Source organism: Bactrocera dorsalis, chromosome 5 (genome assembly GCF_023373825.1).
Source record: "Bactrocera dorsalis isolate Fly_Bdor chromosome 5, ASM2337382v1, whole genome shotgun sequence".
Lineage (NCBI taxonomy): Eukaryota > Metazoa > Arthropoda > Insecta > Diptera > Tephritidae > Bactrocera > Bactrocera dorsalis.
The window spans coordinates 50,615,972-50,637,732 of record NC_064307.1 but is presented as its reverse complement, the minus strand read 5'-3'; the positions used below and the strand labels follow the sequence as shown (position 1 = coordinate 50,637,732).

General features: G+C 35.5%; 1 protein-coding gene across 12 annotated transcripts in view; it reads left to right on the top strand.

Moving 5' to 3' along the window:
- Positions 1-21,761, top strand: part of LOC105223981 (pericentrin) — a 77,313-nt gene that overhangs the window by 15,798 nt on the left and 39,754 nt on the right. For 8 of the 12 annotated variants that reach the window (XM_049459293.1, XM_049459296.1, XM_049459291.1 and 5 more), the window contains 5 exons: positions 7,511-10,225; positions 10,293-10,999; positions 11,080-11,305; positions 11,367-11,507; positions 12,729-13,064. In XM_049459293.1, coding sequence (XP_049315250.1) covers positions 7,511-10,225; positions 10,293-10,999; positions 11,080-11,305; positions 11,367-11,507; positions 12,729-13,064 — 4,125 coding nt within the window. The remainder of the gene's footprint in view (positions 1-7,510; positions 10,226-10,292; positions 11,000-11,079; positions 11,306-11,366; positions 11,508-12,728; positions 13,065-21,761) is intronic. The other 4 variants (XM_049459299.1, XM_049459298.1, XM_049459302.1 and 1 more) reach the window with 1 other exon arrangement.

Here is a 21,761-nt window from a genome sequence, read left to right as displayed (position 1 = left end):
CTCTTACTCTAATACAAAGACCTACGATCTTTTTGATTGCTTAAAAATTGTCAATTTAGCATTAAAAAAAATTAACATTTTTTACCTAAAACACGAAATTTTTTTCAGAACTACGCCATTTCCTTAATTTTTGATCATTTTCAAAAATCATAGGTCATTGTATAGGAAATATCTTTATGTTTAATAACCTTAAATTAAATTAATACATTCATGACGAATACAAAATGATTTTTTATATTTATTTATTGGATGCAAAATAGTTAAATAAATTGCTGAAATGACACGTAAAAAAAGATTCTGCACGGTGTCCACGGTGTTCAGTTTTTCGTAGAAAAAATTGGAATATTTCAAAAAACAAAAAAAAAGCGTTAGTAGCGCGATAAAGAATGGCGTTAGAAACGTTCTCTCCATATTGAACTAGATATCTTCAAAACTCTTCCTTTGAGAGTGGAAACCGTTTTGAGAAACACCATTCTGAGAAAAACGCCTTTCGAAGATTGTTCCTCACTCTGTTCCCTTTCTACAAGAAACGCTGTAGCGACCGTAATAATTTGAATTTCGATTTCAAAATTTAAGAGTTTATTACAGTGTATACTATCCGATAATGCAACAAAAAAATCGATTTTTTGAAAATTTCACACTGAGACCGATCCCTTAAGTATACCTGAGCAAGGTCAAAATTAAATTCTTAGACCCAGCAGTGGTTTATTCTCAAAAAAGGAGAACAATAGCTTTATCCTCACTTTTAGATGTCACATGATTACTCTTCACAAAGTACAACTCGTATTTAATAGTCAATATTAGTTCTTATTCTGAGCACTCTTTTTTTCTAATTTCACGGCACGACGTGACACATCAAGAAAATCGAATTGAACTTGTTAATTTGTAAAAAAAAGAAAAATAATTCCCACGAATTGATCGCGGAAAGGAAAAAATTTATATTCATTAAGTTTCTTCTTATTCGACTTAAATATTGTTTATACAAAACAAAAACAGGAATGAAAAAAATAGGGAAAACCTTTTCGTCAGATGCAAACCGCTGGCCGGTTACGTTTGCATATACGCTAGTTAATTGAAATAAAAATCAATTTTGTTCTTATTGTGAAAATACTCATTTCTTTGGTGAAATTTTAGTTTTTTTTACAGTGATTCGTGATTGCAAGAAGGCAACGCAACATATTGAATTTTCACCGAAGGCTTACAGTATTGCCACACTTGGAACTAATGACTACTAAATATAATACTTTGATATTGTTATCAATTCCTAAAAATTTTAAAGAAACTTCGTGTATAGTGCGGTTAGGTTGGTTTTAATAAAGTACATTAATTTCATTGTATTTCTTAAAAAAGAAACACACGGATTTCGATTGCCAAATTTATGTAGATCTGCTATACATACATAAATCATATATGTATGTACATATGTAGAAGCGCATGCAAAGTTGTGTGTTCGATAATTAAAATTTAGCTAGAAATAGTTTCGTCAATTTTGTGGAAAGCAGGTATTCTTCTCAGAAATCGGTTTATTAATCATACTACAAATCGAATATATTGTACTGTAAGTATTTATGTGTACTCAATTGACATACCTACATACACATACATACATACATACATATGTACATACAATTGAAGCACAAATCTGGCAGTAAGATTCTACAAGTATTTTAATTTCTGCCATTTGGTGTTTTTGTGGTTGCACAGCTGTTATTCATCTATTTTTCGACCATTTGGGTTGTATTTTGTTTATTGGAATTCGCATCAATTGGAAAATGTGGAATCTATTTCACTTCACTATGCCAACTTAAACAGTATGTATGTATATGCTTCTGATTAAAAGATTATTAATAAACTCTATTTCCTTGGTTTAATCAGGTCACATTAATAAAAGTGCGTCTGCTTTCAGTTACTTGCATTTTTGTTATTTTCATTACGTTTTAGACCCTTTTCCATTACGATAAATTTCCTTTCTAATTTTCATTTTTACACACAACAAGCTTATGTGTGCATTTTCTATGGAAGTGTGGAATTTTAAATATTGTTGCTGAATTTAATTAGTTTTATAAAAGTTACGAATGACTTTTGCCATGCTGTCTGCACAAGCCAGAGGTCAAAGAGTCAATTTTACTTGCAAGTACACTGTGCCTAGGTTTTGAGTAGTGTACTTTACATACATTCATACATATTTAAAAATTTACAATATTTATCCATGGTATGTAATAGAATGGTGCATTGCATCAATAAAAATGATAAACATGTCGGAATTTACAATATTGCCACCAGAAAAAGCTGAATTTACTTAGTTTCCAAATCAGGAAAAGAAAATATTTTTCCACAATAGCGGAATTTTCGGAATGTGTATATACTCTGAATAAACTATATTAAGTTTTCCGCGAAGTTTGTAACACTCGGTTAGCTCAGTATATTTAGAGATGCCCGCCTGCCTATGTCCGTCTGTATATATGCGAACTGGTTCCTTAGTTTTTAAGAAAACAACCAGAAATTTTGCGCATGTCCTTTTCTCCACAAGAAGCTGCTGATATGTTGAAACCGCTGATGTCGACCCACTGTACGACATACTGCCATACAAACAGACCGACCAAAGTCAAGCCCTTGCATTGGAAAACTTTTTTGTTTTGAGAAGTTACATAAGTAATTCCCCGAGGCAACTCTCTCTTTTAATACCCGTACTTCGGTGCAGCCAAAGTTAACATTTTTTCTTTCTTTTAATAAATCATGTCAATGGTTGACTTCGAAAACGTCTTTCGACTTCGTTGCAATGCATACGAAAAAATTATAATGTTCTTTAAATCATTCGAAATATTTGTGACATTAAATTATGTTTTGAGGCTCATTAGCCCGGTATTCAATGCGCAGTGACAGGTAAAATCGCGCACCACAAATAAACTCCTTTCTTGACATTTTGACAACGATGACGCAATAATTTTGATATTTTTCTTATTAACACGTTACACGTTTTCGTGCGACAGGCATTGTCTGGTCTTAGGTATTGTCATGTGTTTTTGGTTGACGCTACAGGGGTATTTTTAAATGTATTTCTAGTACCCCAATGTTTGCCCTAAATTTTGGTTCAAGTTTCATAGAGATAGGGATCTTCTCTAGCCACTACTTCACCTTTCTTTATAGGAGCAACTATAACTTCTTTTGGGAAATGTTTCTTGTTGGCACGGAGTGTACCGACCACATGTGTTTTTTGATCTAGCATTGAACGAGCCAATTCATAGCTTGTGTAAAAGTTGTCTACATATAAAGTTCGACCCTGACCTTTCAAATCAATGATCAGATCCTCGCAAACAGTTTTAGCCAAACCGACTTCCCTCCATCCACTTGATGACTTTCCGGAGTATATTTTCACTGACCAGGTGAATCCTTCGGTAAAGCAGAGCTTAAAAAGCTTTATACCATAAGCATGAGCTTTATTTGGTATATATTGTCGGAATAATAGTCTGTCTCGCCATGGAATAAGGGTCTCATCAATTACTATGTTTTCACCTGGTACGTAAATTCTTTGGTATCTCATTTGTAGCATGTCCAATAGTGGTTTTATTTTACCTGGTATAATTGAGTTATTGTCTGAGAAGTGCATGTAACTAAGCAATAGCTGAAAGCGATTGCGTGACATTACTTTCCCCGGAATTAAAAAGTTGTAGAGTTCTTCTTTGGACCAATAGTCTTTTAAACACCCGACCTTCACCAAACCCATCCACAACATAAGGCCAAAAACTTCTTCATTTCGAAATCTGTTGTTGGTATCCAATTTTTTTTCGAGAAAATCTGGTAACAGCACTTTTATTTACATATTCATCCGCATACTTATTTGTTTCTGATACAATTAATTCAATAACGTCGTTGTCAACAAATAGGAGAAATGCATCCAAACAGGAAATATCTGAGGGAATAGACTGTTGCAGGCCTGATCGCCCAGTGAATGTAAAAATTTTCTGACGAGAACTAAATTCAGTCCAATTGATTGTTTCGGAAGAATCGACTACGTTTGACAATGCCGTTGGTTCGTCCTCATCCATGTCCCAGTCGTCTTCAGTATCACTGTTATAAATGTTATCACTGTTATTAGTATCATTGTTATTATCAGAGTCAATGTCCAAATCATCTGGTAGCCAGTTCTCATCAATCAAGTCATCGCAAAAAAAATCACTATCATCATCACTTCCTTCCAACGCTTCACGTATTTCACAATCTCTAAGGTTTCGCTTCGCCATTTTTCTAAATCAAATCTAAAAAAATTAAAGAAAATAAAGAAAAATAAAAACAGATATAATAAAAAATTTAAATAAATGTAAAGGAAAATGCGTAAAAAGAAAAAAAAATAAGAAATAGCAAAAAAAATCGCGTCGCACATTTTCGTACGTCATCGATTTTTACGATTGCAATTCCGTCGTGCAGTGCCATGTCGTAAGGAAACGTGCGACAAAAAAAAAACCGTTATAAAATCCAAAATAAACCACAAAATCATCCAGGATTGGCGCAGAACTGAATATTTTCTACTTTTACACCAATTTATAACAAAAACTGTGTTTGGCACCCGGGGAAGGTTTTCGTCAAAACCAGTTGGCACTCAATGTGTTAATTGTTTTATTAATTTATACTAAATTTACATTGAATTCAGATATTATGACAAAAAATGTAGTTATGTATGTTGTATTTAAAAGATTCTCCTTCTTCTTTATTGGCGTAGACACCGCTTACGCGATTATAGCCGAGTTAACAACAGCGCGCCAGTCGTTTCTTCTTTTCGCTACGTGGCGCCAATTGGATATGCCAAGCGAAGCCAGGCCCTTCCAACGGAGTGGAGGTCTTCCTCTTTCTCTGCTTCTCCCGGTGGGTACTGCGTCGAATTCTTTCAGAGCTGGAGTGTTTTCGTCCATTCAGACAACATGACATGCCGTAAAGGCCCATAAATTTTTTTCAGAACTTTTCCCTATGATGACGAAGACGTCGACTCATCAGTTGTTGTCATCACCCAAGCCTCTGCACCATATAGCAGGACGGGGATTATGAGCGACTTATAGTGTTTGGTTTCTGTTCGTCGAGAGAGGACTTCACTTCTCAATTGCCTACTCAGTCCGAAATAGCACCTGTTGGCAAGAGTTATCCTGCTTTGGATTTCCAGGCTGACATTGTTGGTGGTGTTTATACTGGTTCCAAGACAAAATTATCTACGACTTCAAAGTTATGACTGTCAACCGTGACGTGAGAGCCAAGTCGCGAGTACGACGACTGTTTGTTTGATGACAGGAGATATTTCGTCTTGCCCTCGTTCACTGCCAGACCCATTTAATTTGCTTCCTGTCCAGTCTGGAGTAAACAGAACTAACTGCGCAGGTGTTGAGGCCGATAATGTCAATATCATCGGCATACGCCAGTAGTTGTACACTCTTGTAGAAGATGGTACCTTCTCTGTTGAGTTCTGCAGCTCGAATTATTTTCTCAAGCATCAGATTGAAGAAGTCGCACGATAGGTAGTCGGCTTGTCTGAAACCTCGTTTGATATCGAACGGCTCAGAGAAGTTCTTCCCGATCCTGACGGAGCGTCAGTTTACACATCCGTATTAGTTTTGCGGGGATACTAAATTCACACATCGCCGCATAAAGGCAGCTCCTTTTCCTGGCATTATACTTTCACTGCCATTCAGCAGGCTGGAGAAGTGTTCTCTTCATAATCTTAGTATGCTCTGGGCATCGGTTACTAGATCACCTTTGGGGGTTCTACAAGAGTATGCTCCGGTCTTGAAACCTGTTAGCCGCCGCATGTTGTGCTTGTAATTTCGATGAAACGGAAGAAATTACTTATAATTAAACTTTTTTGGTTTTAATTTTAACGTGTTTTATCTTTATACGCTCGAAAAAAACAGCTGTGCAAGTAAACTTTGCAGTACGTGGTCTGTTACATCAAATTATACAACGTAACATTTTGCATTATTGGTATTTGCTAAATTTATAAATTATTTATCTGTCTTTGTTTGAAGATGCAGTAATACATTTCCCAGTATGCTTATACCTTTCATAATTTTTTTATAAGAAAATACAATTTCAATTTAGAGATAAAATAAATATTTCCCGATTGCTTATTTTATCGCAAAATGTTCGCAATACTATCATAATCAACGAACGGTAATTTATGGCACCTTTAAACAATCAAGATGGATGTCTGAGCAGAGTTGTAGCAATATTATGCCCATATGTATATATTAATTATATAATAAGTGTGAGCCATAAGCATGACGCTGCCGTATTTTAGGTGGAATATTGGTCCCACAAACCCCTTGGCGCATTCTTATTCCTTCTTTGGTAGTGTAAAATTGCACAAACTTGACCGACAACCAGTTATTATCAATCCTCGAAACAGTTGTTAAAGTCATTTTCCAGAATAGCCAGAAGCTACACGGAGCTAAATCTGGCGAATACGGTGGCTGCGGCGCGATATTGGTTGAAAATTTGGCGATAAACTCACGGTGTATATGTGGTGCAAAACCCAAGAGTTCTCGGCCTATAAGTTCGGCCTCTTTTTACAAATAGCTCCACGCAAACGACGCATAACACTCAAATGGTATTCCTTGTTGACAGATTGGTCGGTCAGAAAGAACTCGGAGTGCACCACACTTTTATAATCGAAGAAAACTGCCAACATAACCCCTTCATTTTTGACCGGCTTTGACGTGGTTTTTTCGGCTTCGGCTCACGGTATTCGGCTGATTAATCGTCTGTTTCCGGGATATAACCATAGATCGAACGAAGGCCCTTTCGAACATCCTGATCGTTTTGGCACCAGAAATTTGATTCCGCACACAAAATTTGATGAATAATTTCACTCAGCGTAAAAATCTCCGAATGTATTTAATGTGCTTCAGGAAATCAAGCGTATACTAAACACTAGTGATTATTTTAATGTGACATTTGGCACAGATGTCACTGACACAACCTAGAACAAAAATATTTCGACGTTTGGTTATTCGAGCGAAATTTAAATTAAAAAGTCTTACTTTTTTTTGCTCACAGCAGTATGTATAACAAAATAATAAAAGAAAGAGTTTTTGTCCTGTTACAACCAACGAATAAGGGTGAATTTGATAATGTTTATTGATATCTAAAAGCGTATGGTATCAGATATTAGCCTCCTCTAGTCCTCATACCGAATATAATATTTTCCATTCCACTATATATCGTCACCACATACATCAATTTCAACCACCTTGCATATATATTTTTATATAACTTGCGAGCGTATTATAGAAAATCGAAGATATTCTAAGGTCCTTGCATTTGATTACATTGGGGTCCACATACATTTTTTGTATACTATACTTAGGTAGAAATAAATAATAATATATGAAATTTGTAAAAAACAAAAACTCAGATGTATTTTCTTTGTTTTTCTACAAGTGATATATAAGAATAACAGTCTATATGTACATACATATTTATATACATATGATAGAAACTAAACAATCCCTTTGTTAATTTTTTTTAGATAACTTCTTTGCTGCGTCCTCGCGGCCATTTGAAACCCATTGACGGTAAGCGATCGAACCCATCGGAAACTACCGCTGAGGAAACAGCAGAGTCAACAGATTGCAGTGCCATATCTGTCGGATTAGCGCAACAATTCGAAACACGAGTGCCACCGACAAGAAGCGAAGAATTCATACCAACACTAGATTTTGTGATACATGAACCTGTTGCTACAGAGCTCGACGTTCAGCATGTGGCCGATATACTCTCACAGCTCGAACTTGATACATTCAGCATCAACACTACAAATAACTCGACAAACGACGATGATGAAAACAGTGATAATAATTCAGCACACACATATGTAATTAACCGCGTCGGTAGTGCAGAGGTCTATAGCAGCAGTACTAATACTGAGGAATTACTGCGACAGGAGATAATCCCTTCTACTCGCACAGACACTACGACGGAATCCTCACTTGTTTACGAGCCAACTAGCTCAATATCCATTGAAATGGACAATTTAGGAAAAAGTGCAACAACGGCAACAACAACAACAACACCGACAACGACTGATGAAGTGCCTGAGACGACAAGCACGACGTCTCGTAAGAATAGTAACCCAAGTGCCATCACCACAGCCACAACGTCCAGCAGTGGTGAGCAAAGTATAGACGAGGAAATTGAAGAGGCCATTGAAATTAGTGAAGAGGATGTACCAGAGTTGTCCGTAGCTCATTCAATGGAGTCATCAAAATCAGCAGGCATAAAGCCAATTTCAATAAATAAACAAAAAATGCAATCTGATCAACATTTAGAAGAGGAAGACAGTTTCCTCCATTCAATGAGGAATGTGAATGCCCGTGAAGAAGAAGACGAACAATTCAAGATTGACGATGCTCAATTGTCTGGTGGAAATATAGCACAGCACTTTGTTCTGGCTGAGTATGATGACGAAGACGAAAATGATGATGATATTGATAAAAGTATACCAGCAGACAAGGTACAAGCGCACTCGAGACATGAAACGTCTAGTGAAGCCAGTATTCCGCACAGTAAAGCTTCTGCAAGTGATTCGGGGGAAATTGAATTTGATGATTTGGATGTAAGCCTACCACTAGAGAAAATAATGGTGCATTCTCATCACGATGAGCCGGTATTAAGTAACCCGGAAGCTGATCCACGTGAGCTGAGCTTAACCAACGAAAGCACAGCGAATGATGTATCAGATCTTCTAGAAGAACCACGGCAAGGTGAAGACTCGCTCGAGGGTGAAAAATTAATAGTGGCAGAGCCGGATGAGACACAAAGATCTAGTGATAATGAAGAAAATGAGGTAAACGCATCGTTAAGTAAATCATTGACGTCCAAAAATTTAAAAGTGATTTCAACTTCTCAACAACTTCAAGCTGATGGTCAATCTCCAGCGCTGGAGAAACGAGTGGAGAGAATATCGCCCGTACATAGTGAACAAGACCACTCATACGAAGAAATTGTAGAGAAAAATAGTTTGGAATACACGTTAGATGACCGGGACTTAAGCTCGCTCAATCCAAGTTTTATTATGCATAACGAATCCCTTGTGAACCGCCTACTGGCAGACACAGTTGAAGAAGTGAATAATGCGTGTGCCAATTTGACAAACCCCGAAAATAAAATACTTCCTATCGGATTGGAACACAAAAATGTAGAATCAAAACGTATAGTTACCGATTTGGATGCGGGTCAGACTGATACAAAAACAAATGTAGAAAAATCAGAAGAAAAAAACCTGAAAGCACACTTTTTAGAAAGATCGGCCCAAAATGCCAACTCAACAGAGACTGAATTCACACATAATATTTTAGCCGAAACTACTCATCGCACTGAAAACTTACAAAATGTTCCATTACTTCAGACCGAATTTGTAGAAAGAAAACTAGCGGTTATCTCCGAAACACTGCAACTGCAGGGAATGGCCAACATTGAAGTGGAGACCTTAGAGACCGTTGTAGAGCAAGTAGAAGACGATGAATCATCAACATGTGATATAAATTCAGCAACAAATGCTTTGCGCCACATTCTAAACGAGATGCTTGGTGCCAAAAACCAGGTGACCAGTGTTTCCCCGGAGCTTGACGTTGGTGCTAATGAAGACGACGATGATGATGACACATCTTTGGAATTAATGAAATTACGTATTCTCGCCATGAAACATCAGAGCAAAGAACAACAGATCAATATTTCACAGAGTGAAGTAGAAATGATAAATGCCAATGCCAGTGGAGATGTGCAGATCGTTAAACCAATGGAGCGTGTACCCTTGAGTGAGTACACCAAAGATGTGCTCGAAGACATCACTGAAGAGAGTGAGCGAAATTCACTTTCTACCGCAGAAGAGCATCGTTCATTGTCGATGGAACGTTCTGCCACCTCAACGGAGGGTAAGGAGCATAGCAAAACTATACGTGCCGAAGGGGAGGCGCAAACGGCAGACTTAACGAACACCTCGATTAGTACAGTTAGTTTGAATATGCTGCAAATGTTGGAAAGCAAAGTGATTGAGCTACAGGATATGGTGGCCGGTAAGGACGCCTGTTTGGCTGCGCTTAACTTGCAGTTGGAAACTGCACAGCGGCGCGAATCGAGTGGCGCATTTTCTGCAGAACAACTTGGCTCTGGAAGAGATACGAATAGCTCATTGGTGACAAGCTCGACTGAGTATCGCACATTTCAAGAAGAATTTGGTGGGCCGGTAAGTAAAGCTAATATCATTTGACTTTTACAATTTTTTTAATTACAAATCAATGAAACACTTACAGACAATGGATATTTACATGGAAGTGTCGAAGCGTGACGAACTGATCGCTAAATTGACGGATTCCCTCCAACAATCAATGAACGTTCGTGAAAACCTGCAAATGGAAAGCGATAAACTTGCCAGTGAAGTTCAGTTGCTCAGAAAGCAGCTAACCGATGCACTGGACACTTTGCGTAAACCGAATTGGCCACGCACGGATTTGGACAGCAATTATGGCCAACGCATATCAGAGATATCAATGGATCTAATAAGCGAAAGTGATGATGATTTAGAACGGCATTTCTTCACAGACAATGAGGACAAATATTCACGTAATTCTCGCGAGCGTCAGTTCTCGGTGCCACGTCAAACGACGGAAATGTACGGCAGTGGTGGAGGAGATATGACAGTATCTGAATGGTCGCAACCACCTTTCAGCAAGCAAATCGAACATTTTCAGAAATATCTCAACCCGAATGAAGTACGTCTCTTTTTCATGGTACAGAAAAAGTTCGATGATTATTTGAGCCAAGAGTTAGAAAAGTGTAAAATAAAATGTGAACATGATCAAAAGGATATTATTGAGCAACTTGAGGCGCAGAAACAAAACCAAGATATTGAAATGAAGAAATTAATAAGTTTACGCGAGGAACAAGAAAAGAAACATGCAAAAGAAGTGGAAGAATTACGCAAATATTTTGAAACTAAATGTGCCGAACTCGAGAAACAGTAAGTTTGTTTCTTTAAATAAATAAATTATAATTATACTTATAGATTTTGGAATCATTAACGCAATATTTTGCTTTCAGGTTTTCTGACGATGTCTTTTCGCAAAAATCGCAACACCACCCAGGTGACACATCTTCCTCTGAAGGCTCAGATCAGGAACAATTGCCCGAGGACCGAGCTGCAGCAGCCACCCAATCACGTTCCAAAGAGATTTCTCCGCGTAAACGCGCACGTGCAGCGCTTTTACTTAGCCCAAGTCATCGTCAAATTACACCCATATCTGACGCATTCAACGGAGATGTAAACGTAAGTTTTTCAAAACAAAATAGTTTCGAATAAATTGTGATTCGGCGCTTATTTATTGTAGAGCACAAAAGAAATTTCGGAGTTGAAAGATTTCTATCAGCAAAAGTTACAAGAAATACAGCTTAAGAATGAAGAACAAGTGCGCATCCTTACCGAGAAACTAAAGTATTATGAGGGCCGCTATCCAGATGATGAATTTTTGGTAAGTTTTGACATATACAACTTTTTAAATATACTACATACATATCGCTCATTTGCTGCAAGACCGGCATAAGTCAAAAAAATCGATTCTCCAGAAAACGCGTTTAAAGTTTTCAACTGACTACAACCTTACACCTCTTCTCAAGCGGAGCATATGAGAGGTATTCATACGAATTTTTCACTCAACATGAAGTATGATATAACGAACAATTCTGCAGCATTAACTCAAAAATCACGTTTTTTGATTTATGCCGGTCTTGCAGCAAATGAGCGATATGTATGTATATTTAAAAAACCTTAAAGTGAAAATTTTTAGATAAGTTTCATATTTCATAAAATAGTAGTTTATTTTGTTGTATCGGCATAAGTACTGTTGTGGTGACAGTCGTCGGATATAAATGCGAATCTGTTCGGATTACAAAATTAATGCTTACTCTCATCTATTTCTCATCAGCCTGGTGAGCCACTCTTGAGTATGGGAAAGAGATAATAGTCGATGGGGACCAAATCTGATTAATACAGTGGGTGGGGTACTTGTTTTTACGTTTTTCGTGAATGATAAAAACTGCATATTCATTTGAGATCCTAATGAGGTTTAAAAGCGCATTTAATTTCATTTTACAATTACCGAACGCAGCTACACGAATTTTTGCGAGTTTAGCTGAAATTACTGCTTCTTGTGGCATTTCTGAAGGGAATGTTCATTTGTGCTGATATGGTACTACGAAGTTCTGTTAAGCCCTGCTTGACAGTTAAATACGCGGGGAAAAATTGCCGTAACACTTATCAAGCTATTGCTTTGTATCAACGGTGCCTTTCCTATAAGAAAACAGAGTAGTTGTTTAGACATGAAAACATATTTTTAGTTTGTGGAGATTATTAAAAACGAAAATTCGGAAGAGGTCTCTTAATTGTGGAATTATAGTTCAAAACATAATGACACTTAAAGCTTTAAAGCCAACTAGTAGTATATAAATTATTCAATAACCAATGTATATATAGTATGTTTATATTATTATTGTATTGTGGCTTGTTCATAAGTATCTTAAATACAGTACTTACTAATTTTATATATTGTTACTTATAAACGCTAACCGCATGTCTTTTTTGCATCCTCTTTTTTGTGCCTTAACGCCATCATCCGAAATTTCCATGCATACATACATGTACATATACATCCATACATAAAAATGAAACAACATGCATATACATACATTTCTAGTCGGTTAATAAAACAACAGCTACTTCGCCCGCTAATGTTTGCGCTAGAAATATGTTTAATAAAACAATAACAAATATGACAACAAATAATATGAAATCCACAAACGACGGCGAAATAAAACCACAAAACACCAACAATATTGCCAATCAAGAATCAGTATCACTACAAGTACGCGATTCCAATACATCCTTGATTATCATTGACCAGGATGAGCTGAATCTACACAACGAATCACAAGTCATACAAAAAATAATTGAAGAATACGAAAAACGCTTACAGGAACAACTGACTTTGGCTCGCGAAGATATTGTGCATGAGTTGGAAACCCAGATACAGGTAGGTTTTTCCATATATGTATGTATTTAATTACATTTCTCACATATTTAATGTTTTGAAACATTTAATAAAATTTAAAAACATAACGCATTGCATATCATATTCATAATAACCTTTTTCTTATATTTAATATTATCAGTTTATTGGACAAACATCGTTTGTTCCTAACTCCTATTATTCCTAACTCAATTACGTCCTTTGTTTATTTATCAATTTGAAATAGTTGCTTTAGCAATATTTTGGTTTCAGAAGACTCTGACAATCCCAACTGTTAACAAAGTTACATATGAGCTAAAAATAAATCCCAATCTCGAGTAATAAGCTCCAATACTATTAAGATGATATTTTTAAAGTTTTTTTTTAAATGGCTTTAATGGAAGCTGCTTTACAATTTTTACTTGCAACAGAATTTTGTGTTATAGCTTCTTAGTTATTTTGTTTATTTTCTATGTTTATACTTTTTTATTTTATTTTAATAATTTTTCTTTTTTATTACATTTTGTGAGTCATTAATTTAGTTCTTGCATGCAGCAGCATCTTGCTTGTGATGTATTCATTCTATATTACATCCACTACTTCCATGTTCCTTCTTTGCTTTCGAACCCATTTGACAATTCAGTTCAAATTTATTCATTGGAGTGTGTGAAAAATGTGCGTCGCGGTGGGATTTTACACATTTCTTTGATGTGTTGCCAAAATGATGCACCGCTACTGCCGGTAATATGGACTTTATTTATTGCTTCAACGTTTCGACATTACTACTGAAATCCTCTCGCACGAGAAATTACCAAGGATAAGAAATAAAAGTAGAAAATAGAAATGTTTAACAGTTTTTCTTAAACTATCGTTTTTTTGAAATTATTTTTAAAATGTGGTGCTTTGCAGGTTCAAATCCTGCCTTAAGTATCTTGCCTTAATTATTGTATAAATTAACAAAAACTTAAACTTATATAGGGAATATATTTTAGGCTTGAAAAGGCTTCTCATAAAACAATTCACATCGAACAATATAAGCATTAAAGCGATTCGTGTGAACCTATAGGATTCTTCAGTGTGATAAAGGAATATGACGCATGTCTAAAACATTTCCTAAGCAGATCGGTCAAATATCAAACTTTCTTAAAAGATTTCGAAATCATAAATCTGCCACTTAGAATCTCAAATGGCATTCACTGTTAATGAAAATTTAATTCACACTAAACAAAATTATGCTAAAGCCCCTGCATTTCCACTAGTCACGAATTTGGTTCTAACACATTTCCACGAATCAGTAAATAGATTCACTTAAACTAGAGATGAAAGCACAGAAAGCGGAATGGAGTTTTACTGTCATTGAAGTTTGTAATAATAAATATTACCCATAATTAGTATCCGCGCTTTACTTAAATTAACACAAAAAAGGTTTTTTTTTTTTACAATTAACTAAAATAATAAGTAAGGAAGGGTCAAGTTCGGGTGTAAACGAACATTTTATACTCTTGCAACTTACCGGAATTAAAGCAGGCAAAATTCCTTCAAGTGCTAGCTAAACTTTATATAAAGAAAATGTTGCGAAGAGTTAGTCCATGGGAGTTGGGTAATATTAACTAAATTTTTTCTATTTTTGCCAATACTACATATGATTAACATGCCACAGACTTATAAAATGCTACCAGGGTTTCATCAAGGTACCTCACATAAAATAACCAATCTATATGGAGTAAAGTCAGCTGGATGTTCGAAAATTTTGATTTAGTTATATAGAGGCTGGGTCAAGTGTTCGCCCAATTTTAGATACAAAGATACACTGCTATGAGTAAAACCCGTTCTCTAATTTTTATTCAGATAACACACATATTGGCCGATATATGCGGTATGAAGTCCCCTGGAAGTTCGAAAACAGACCGTATTTAAACCATTTTTGATACACAGTGATATTATTATCTGGAAAAGATATCTCTCTGATAATTTGTTCGATTCATTGAATAACGCTTGCGATTCGAAGACAGCTTATATGTGTTTCATAATTGGTACAATTCAACAGGATATTAATACTCAAACCACATATTTTATGGGTTCGAGCTAAGTTTTAGAACTCAATATTTCTTTAATCGTGCTTAAAAAGTTATACCTCGGCATTGCTATTAAATATTTTACAGATCAGTTTAATAGTGGAGTAAGATGCCTGATTTCCAGTTCCTGCAGTTAATGTTTTGGGTAATTAATTCAACGAACACATTCTTGTTGGACTCTTTCAGCGAGTACATTGTGAAACATTTAAAGAACCGACAAGTAATAAATTGAATTATAGTTAGAAGTTTATACTGGATTCTAGTAATCAGAACAATAATAATATTGCAACCAAATAACATTAACTTTTATTTATAAATTGTTGAGCACTTTTGTACCTTTCGCCTTTGCTTCCAAAATAAGATATGATTTTTTTTTATGTATTTATTTATTTTTTCATCCGGCTTTCAAAGCAAATATCCACGATGAGCATACATACATATATTTCGCCTCGTGCACTAGCATCATCTTTGGTTTTATTTTCATTTAAAGAAGTAGCACTTACTTCCTCTTTTCTTTTGTGTGCCTTTGATTTTTTATTCCTAATTTTAGAGTCTATTTTGGTATACGAGTGCCCACGTGTTTGGACGTCATTTACTTCATATCGTATATACTTACATATGTTACCACCGTCGATGGGGCTGCTGTTACATAATATAATGTAAAAAGTAAAGTTCACTATAATATAATTTAGTGAACATGGGCATATGAAGTTTGCAACGAAGTTTGTAAAATCCGAAAGAAACGTCGGAGACGTGATCATGGTGTCGAGTTGAGTCATGAATTAACCATGTAACATGTGTATGTCTATACTTACGCGAATTAAGCGTCTATAATTGATTTCCTTATAATTGATTTCCTTATAATGAAAATTTTGAGAGCTTAGCAAATTAAATATGGTCAGACCACATAATCCGTTCCCAGTCATTTTGATCCCAACTATGGTACTTTTTAGCCCAACCAAGAACCTTCATTTTTTGTGTTAATAATGGCCTTTTGGGAGGGCTTCTTCCAAATAAACTACTCACACTACTAAGCATTCGAGGTTTGGTCGATCAAAATCGATTTTTTAAAGATTTTTTTTTTTCGCTAAAACGGGATTTTTGTTTTAAATAGTTGAACACTGTTGATACATTTATATACTTGTAAGTTTAAAGTTGTTAAATCTTAAATTCTTCATTGAAAAATCGTCGGAAAATGTTGACGTATGTATGATATTGGAGACACATTTTACGTCACAAACTTATTTTAAAATTAAAATTTTTAAAAAAATTAAAAACTATAAAACTTACCATACAATTCATCGTAGCTATTGCGTACGTGGCGGAAGCGCAATACTAATTAAAAGTACGATTTAACATTTTGAGGAAGAAAAACTTTCAACTGATTAGTTTCAAGATACAACAGTGACTATTTACGGAGTTATAAGTCCACTCTCACTTGCCTCTGTGTACAGTTCTCCAAGGCATAAAATCCATCAAATCAACGCAAAGAACACGCACTGGGGTTCAAGGCTTACGACTACAAAGGGAGAGAACTCTATAAAGCATTGCAATCAACCGGAAGTTACGCAGTCTAGATGAACTTACCTTCATATTGGCCATCAGATAATCAAAAGATTCCAGACCTGATAGATTTTTTCATTGTCGGCAAAATATTCCGGAACTATTTGTCGATCCATCAGGATTATGACCTTAACTGGAATTTTTCCCCAATCTATTTAAGCTGTGGTGAAACCGTCATCTTTAAGGGCAAAGCAGCGGCCTTGTACTCGTACAATAAACGTACTGATTGGGAATACTTTAAAACGATCATGGAATGTTACGAAAGTAAATATGAATGTATAATAAATACAGACCAGTTGGAATCTGAAATTTTACACTTTACAACAAGTATGCAACACGCAGCTTGGAAAAGTACACCGGAATTAAGAAAAATTGGTAATGATATAAGAGAAATAATTAAATTAAAGAGAAAGCTGCGACGTAAGTGGTTTAAAAATGAAAGTTTCGCAAAATATCTGCGGTCCCAAAAGAATGGAAGAAATTCCGACTACTCTCTTTGGAAAATCTGTAAAAGACTACAAACACCACAAACTCAAGTATATCACATTAAAATAAGTGCTGATAGCTGGGCCAGAGACGATTCAAAAAAAGTAGAAGTATTTTCGAATTATTTAGCGAAAATATTATCCCCATATGAAACACACGTAGTTATCCCCCGGTTACGACCTGATTACTGCCGAGATTCTAAAACTTCATCCTCAAATACACTAAATTGTAAAACAAATAGTTTTTGAAAAATCTCACCATATACAAAGATCCCAATAACTGTAATAAAAATTAGTGTGCCGTTGTATCCTAATTATTCTGTGAGAAAAATTCAATACTGGCAAGAAAAGATGCAACTCACTGAGAGTATTGCGCCATGAGGTTTCGTCAATTTTTCAAAATATATTCACGCACAAAGGGCTAAATAGCTTTCCAGAATATTATGGTGAGTTTTTAAGGCATATTTTAGCGTTAAGTTTAATTGAAGTTTATCTCTTATATCTCAAAATTTGTTTCAACAGTATTAGTGCATGATATATTGGTTGAAAATTTGGTGAAGAACGCACGAAGAATCAATGCAGTATGCGACTGTGCATTATCGTGGTGCAAAAAAAACAGTTGTCCTTATTGACAATTTGGCTGATCGGAAAGAATTCTTAGTGCATCACACCCCGACAACCGAAAAAAACTGTCAACATAACCTTGATTTTCGATCTTTTGACGTGGTTTTTCGGCTTCGGCTCACTCTCTCCTTGACTGTTAATCGCCGATTCTCAAGCACCAATTCTTTTATTTTATTGACGTGTTGATCATCACTTAATTTTGATGGCCGTCTTGGACGTGGTTCGTCGTCAACGCTTTCTCGAGCCTCTTTGAAAAATTTGTACCAATTAAAAATACTTGCTCCTGACAACCAGTTATGACCAAAGACTTTTTCCAACATTGTGAACGCTTCGGTACCGGAAATTTGATTACTTCATCTAAAATATGTTGTGCCAATTATACCCTGATCTAATGTTTGAATCAAGGAAGTGCAAAAACACTTTAAAATCAAGACATTGCTCTACCATAAATATTTTAACTACTTATATAACGGGTGATTTTTTTGAGGTTAGGATTTTCATGCATTAGTATTTGACAGATCACGTGGGATTTCAGACATGGTGTCAAAGAGAAAGATGCTCAGTATGCTTTGACATTTCATCATGAATAGACTTACTAACGAGCAACGCTTGCAAATCATTGAATTTTATTACCAAAATCAGTGTTCGGTTCGAAATGTGTTTCGCGCGCGTGTTTTGTTCAGCGATGAGGCTCATTTCTGGTTGAATGGCTACGTAAATAAGCAAAATTGCCGCATTTGGGGTGAAGAGCAACCAGAAGCCGTTCAAGAACTGCCCATGCATCCCGAAAAATGCACTGTTTGGTGTGGTTTGTACGCTGGTGGAATCATTGGACCGTATTTTTTCAAAGATGCTGTTGGACGCAACGTTACGGTGAATAGCGATCGCTATCGTTCGATGCTAACAAACTTTTTGTTGCCAAAAATGGAAGAACTGAACTTGGTTGACATGTGGTTTCAACAAGATGGCGCTACATGCCACACAGCTCGCGATTCTATGGCCATTTTGAGGGAAAACTTCGGACAACAATTCATCTCAAGAAATGGACCCGTAAGTTGGCCACCAAGATCATGCGATTTAACGCCTTTAGACTATTTTTTGTGGGGCTACGTCAAGTCTAAAGTCTACAGAAATAAGCCAGCAACTATTCCAGCTTTGGAAGACAACATTTCCGAAGAAATTCGGGCTATTCCGGCCGAAATGCTCGAAAAAGTTGCCCAAAATTGGACTTTCCGAATGGACCACCTAAGACGCAGCCGCGGTCAACATTTAAATGAAATTATCTTCAAAAAGTAAATGTCATGAACCAATCTAACGTTTCAAATAAAGAACCGATGAGATTTTGCAAATTTTATGCGTTTTTTTTAAAAAAAAAGTTATCAAGCTCTTAAAAAATCACCCTTTACATATTTTAACTTCAGAAACAAACCATTCCGTAAATAGACCTGCTGTCATTCAGGCCTTTTTATTCGCCCTCCAATGCACCGGCGACTCTTGAATGTTTTTTCCTCTCGAAGCACGCGGCCTTAATAATTGGCTAATTAAAATAGGCTTTAAAATTTTTTTCACCAGAAGCGTTGCTACATAATAAAAATGTTACCCGACCTTTAGCAACTTTAAAACCGCCAGCATTTTTTCGGATAAAAGTTCTGGAAGGCATTTTTTTCAAAACAACCCGTTTCATCGACATTGAAAATTTGATCGGGGACATAGCCCAAATCTTCAATTATTTTGGCTAGTTCTGCTGGAAAGGCTTTCGCTGCCTTTTCATCTGCTGATGCGATTTCTCCTTTAATTTTTAAATTATGAAATGCGTTCCTTTTAAGAAATCCTGTTAGCCATCCATCACTGGCAGAAAATTCCTTTCTCTTATCTTGACGACTTGTTGATCGCTCCGATATTTGCAGTTGCTTATAAATTCGTAGTGACTTCTGCTTTATAATATTTCCATCACAGGTATTATCTTTTGCAATAAATCCTCAATCCAAAACACTATACATTTTTCCATTTTTACTAACACTTCCTCTCTAATGTATGACGATGTTTTGGAACTATGTTTTGATGAACTGATGACAGATTTCCGTATTTCATTCTCATTTTTCTTAATGGTCCTGATAGTAGCTTCGTTTAAGCCAAAATTCTTGCCCACAGATGTTGAACCTTTACCGCTAGTCGGACAGTCCAATTTAATTTTACTTTCAAAGAAATGGGGCCTGCCTTTTACGAATTTTTGATATTTTAATTTTTTTCCTGTAGTAAGGGCAAACATTTTAAAGTTAATAGATAAAATACCTTTTTCACTTATTAAGGTTACAAAAAGTCAAATCTAATGTATAGCACGAACAATGGATAAAATATTGCGAGCTAATAAACTATAAACAAAATGTGTAGGTAAGAGTTATCGAATAAGTGGATTTCCCAGTTTCTACTACGTATGTTCATTTCAGCAATGGTGCCAAGTGTGAAAAAAACAAACATAATTACAAGGCAGTGATTTTGAAACCGTACTAGATAAAAAAATCTTTCAAATCCGTGTAAAAATAAATCGTTTAAAAAAAGTGTTGGGTGTAATCTCATATCCGCTAATATTTAAGGTATCTTAATGCAATTAGTTGAACACTACCCTGTTAAGATAGTATACATAGAGTCCAAAAGAACGATTTTATTATATTCAGTGCTTAACCTTGATAGAGTTTATTACGTAAAAGATCCACTTATTTAATGCCATTGAACTTGTTGTCTCATTACGCATAGCACATAATTACAAATAAATAAACCAAAGTTCTTGTTGCAAGTTCTCTAGTTCGACATTGTCCCTCAGCAATTGATTTTCTATTTGATATTTTTCTCATACTAATGATCATTCCAAAGTTAATTTCATTTCGTTGGTCCAGATTTTCTCCATTCACTCTCTAACTCTCCACTTTTGCGCTCTGTTATCATCCAGTGAAGATGCTTTCAACGTTCCTCTCTCTCACGCTGCGCATTGTTTTTCAATATTAAAAGTTTTCGATTTGTTAGTGAACAGCATCAGTACATCGTGAGATTTGTTTGCGTGCGTTCATTGAGTAAACGGTCTAGTGTTATGCTCGAATTCTATGTTGATCGAAATAGAGGACAAATCGTGTCTATGTCATTTAAAGTGCTTAAATACGTACTATTTTGAACAAGAATGCGTGTGGTGAAAAGTGAAATGATTTTTAGAAAAAAGTAAACACGTTTTCTAAAATAATTAATGCAATGTATGCAAATGCAAAAGTAAAATAAATATCAGATTTTGACCTGTGTGTAAATTCTGTTAAACAGTGGCAACGCAATTCTTAAAAATAAATACTCAAATAATTTTTAACTTGTGTGTGGAAAATTGTTGGTGACAGCTCTATAAATATAACCAAGTACCGGCAGAATCGAAATCGACGTTGTGTGTCGATGTATTGTGATTAACGGTGATATTTTGGCAGTTCTTTGGTAATATAATTTTTTAAAATACATTTGAGTATTACATATAAATGTGTGCCAATCTCTTGATGATGAAGGCGGTAAATACATTTAGCGTGTACTGTATAGAGTTGACATTTCTTGCAGTTAACTAGTTATAAACCGAATTTTTAGGTTTTTTTTCAGAAAAAATTATGTTAAAAATTCGCAGTAAAAATTCCTTAAATATAATTTTCGATGATCCTTTCTCGGCAGTCGAAAGAGTGATAGCTCTTAAGCTTATAAGTATAAACTGTTAGACAGACAGAGAGTAGATACGATTTTTAGTCGATTTTGAAGTTTTCATAATTGTTATCATAAAAAGTTATATGATATTAACAATAATTTCTTAGTTGAGTAAAACCGGTTTAGCGCCATTCGGCAAATGTGGGGTGTTGAAATATTTCGTTTTTTTGTTAAGTTTCTCGGCATCGACATTAAATTTTTTGATTTCGACATTTAAAATATTTTAAATCTCGGATTGAATAATACCAAAT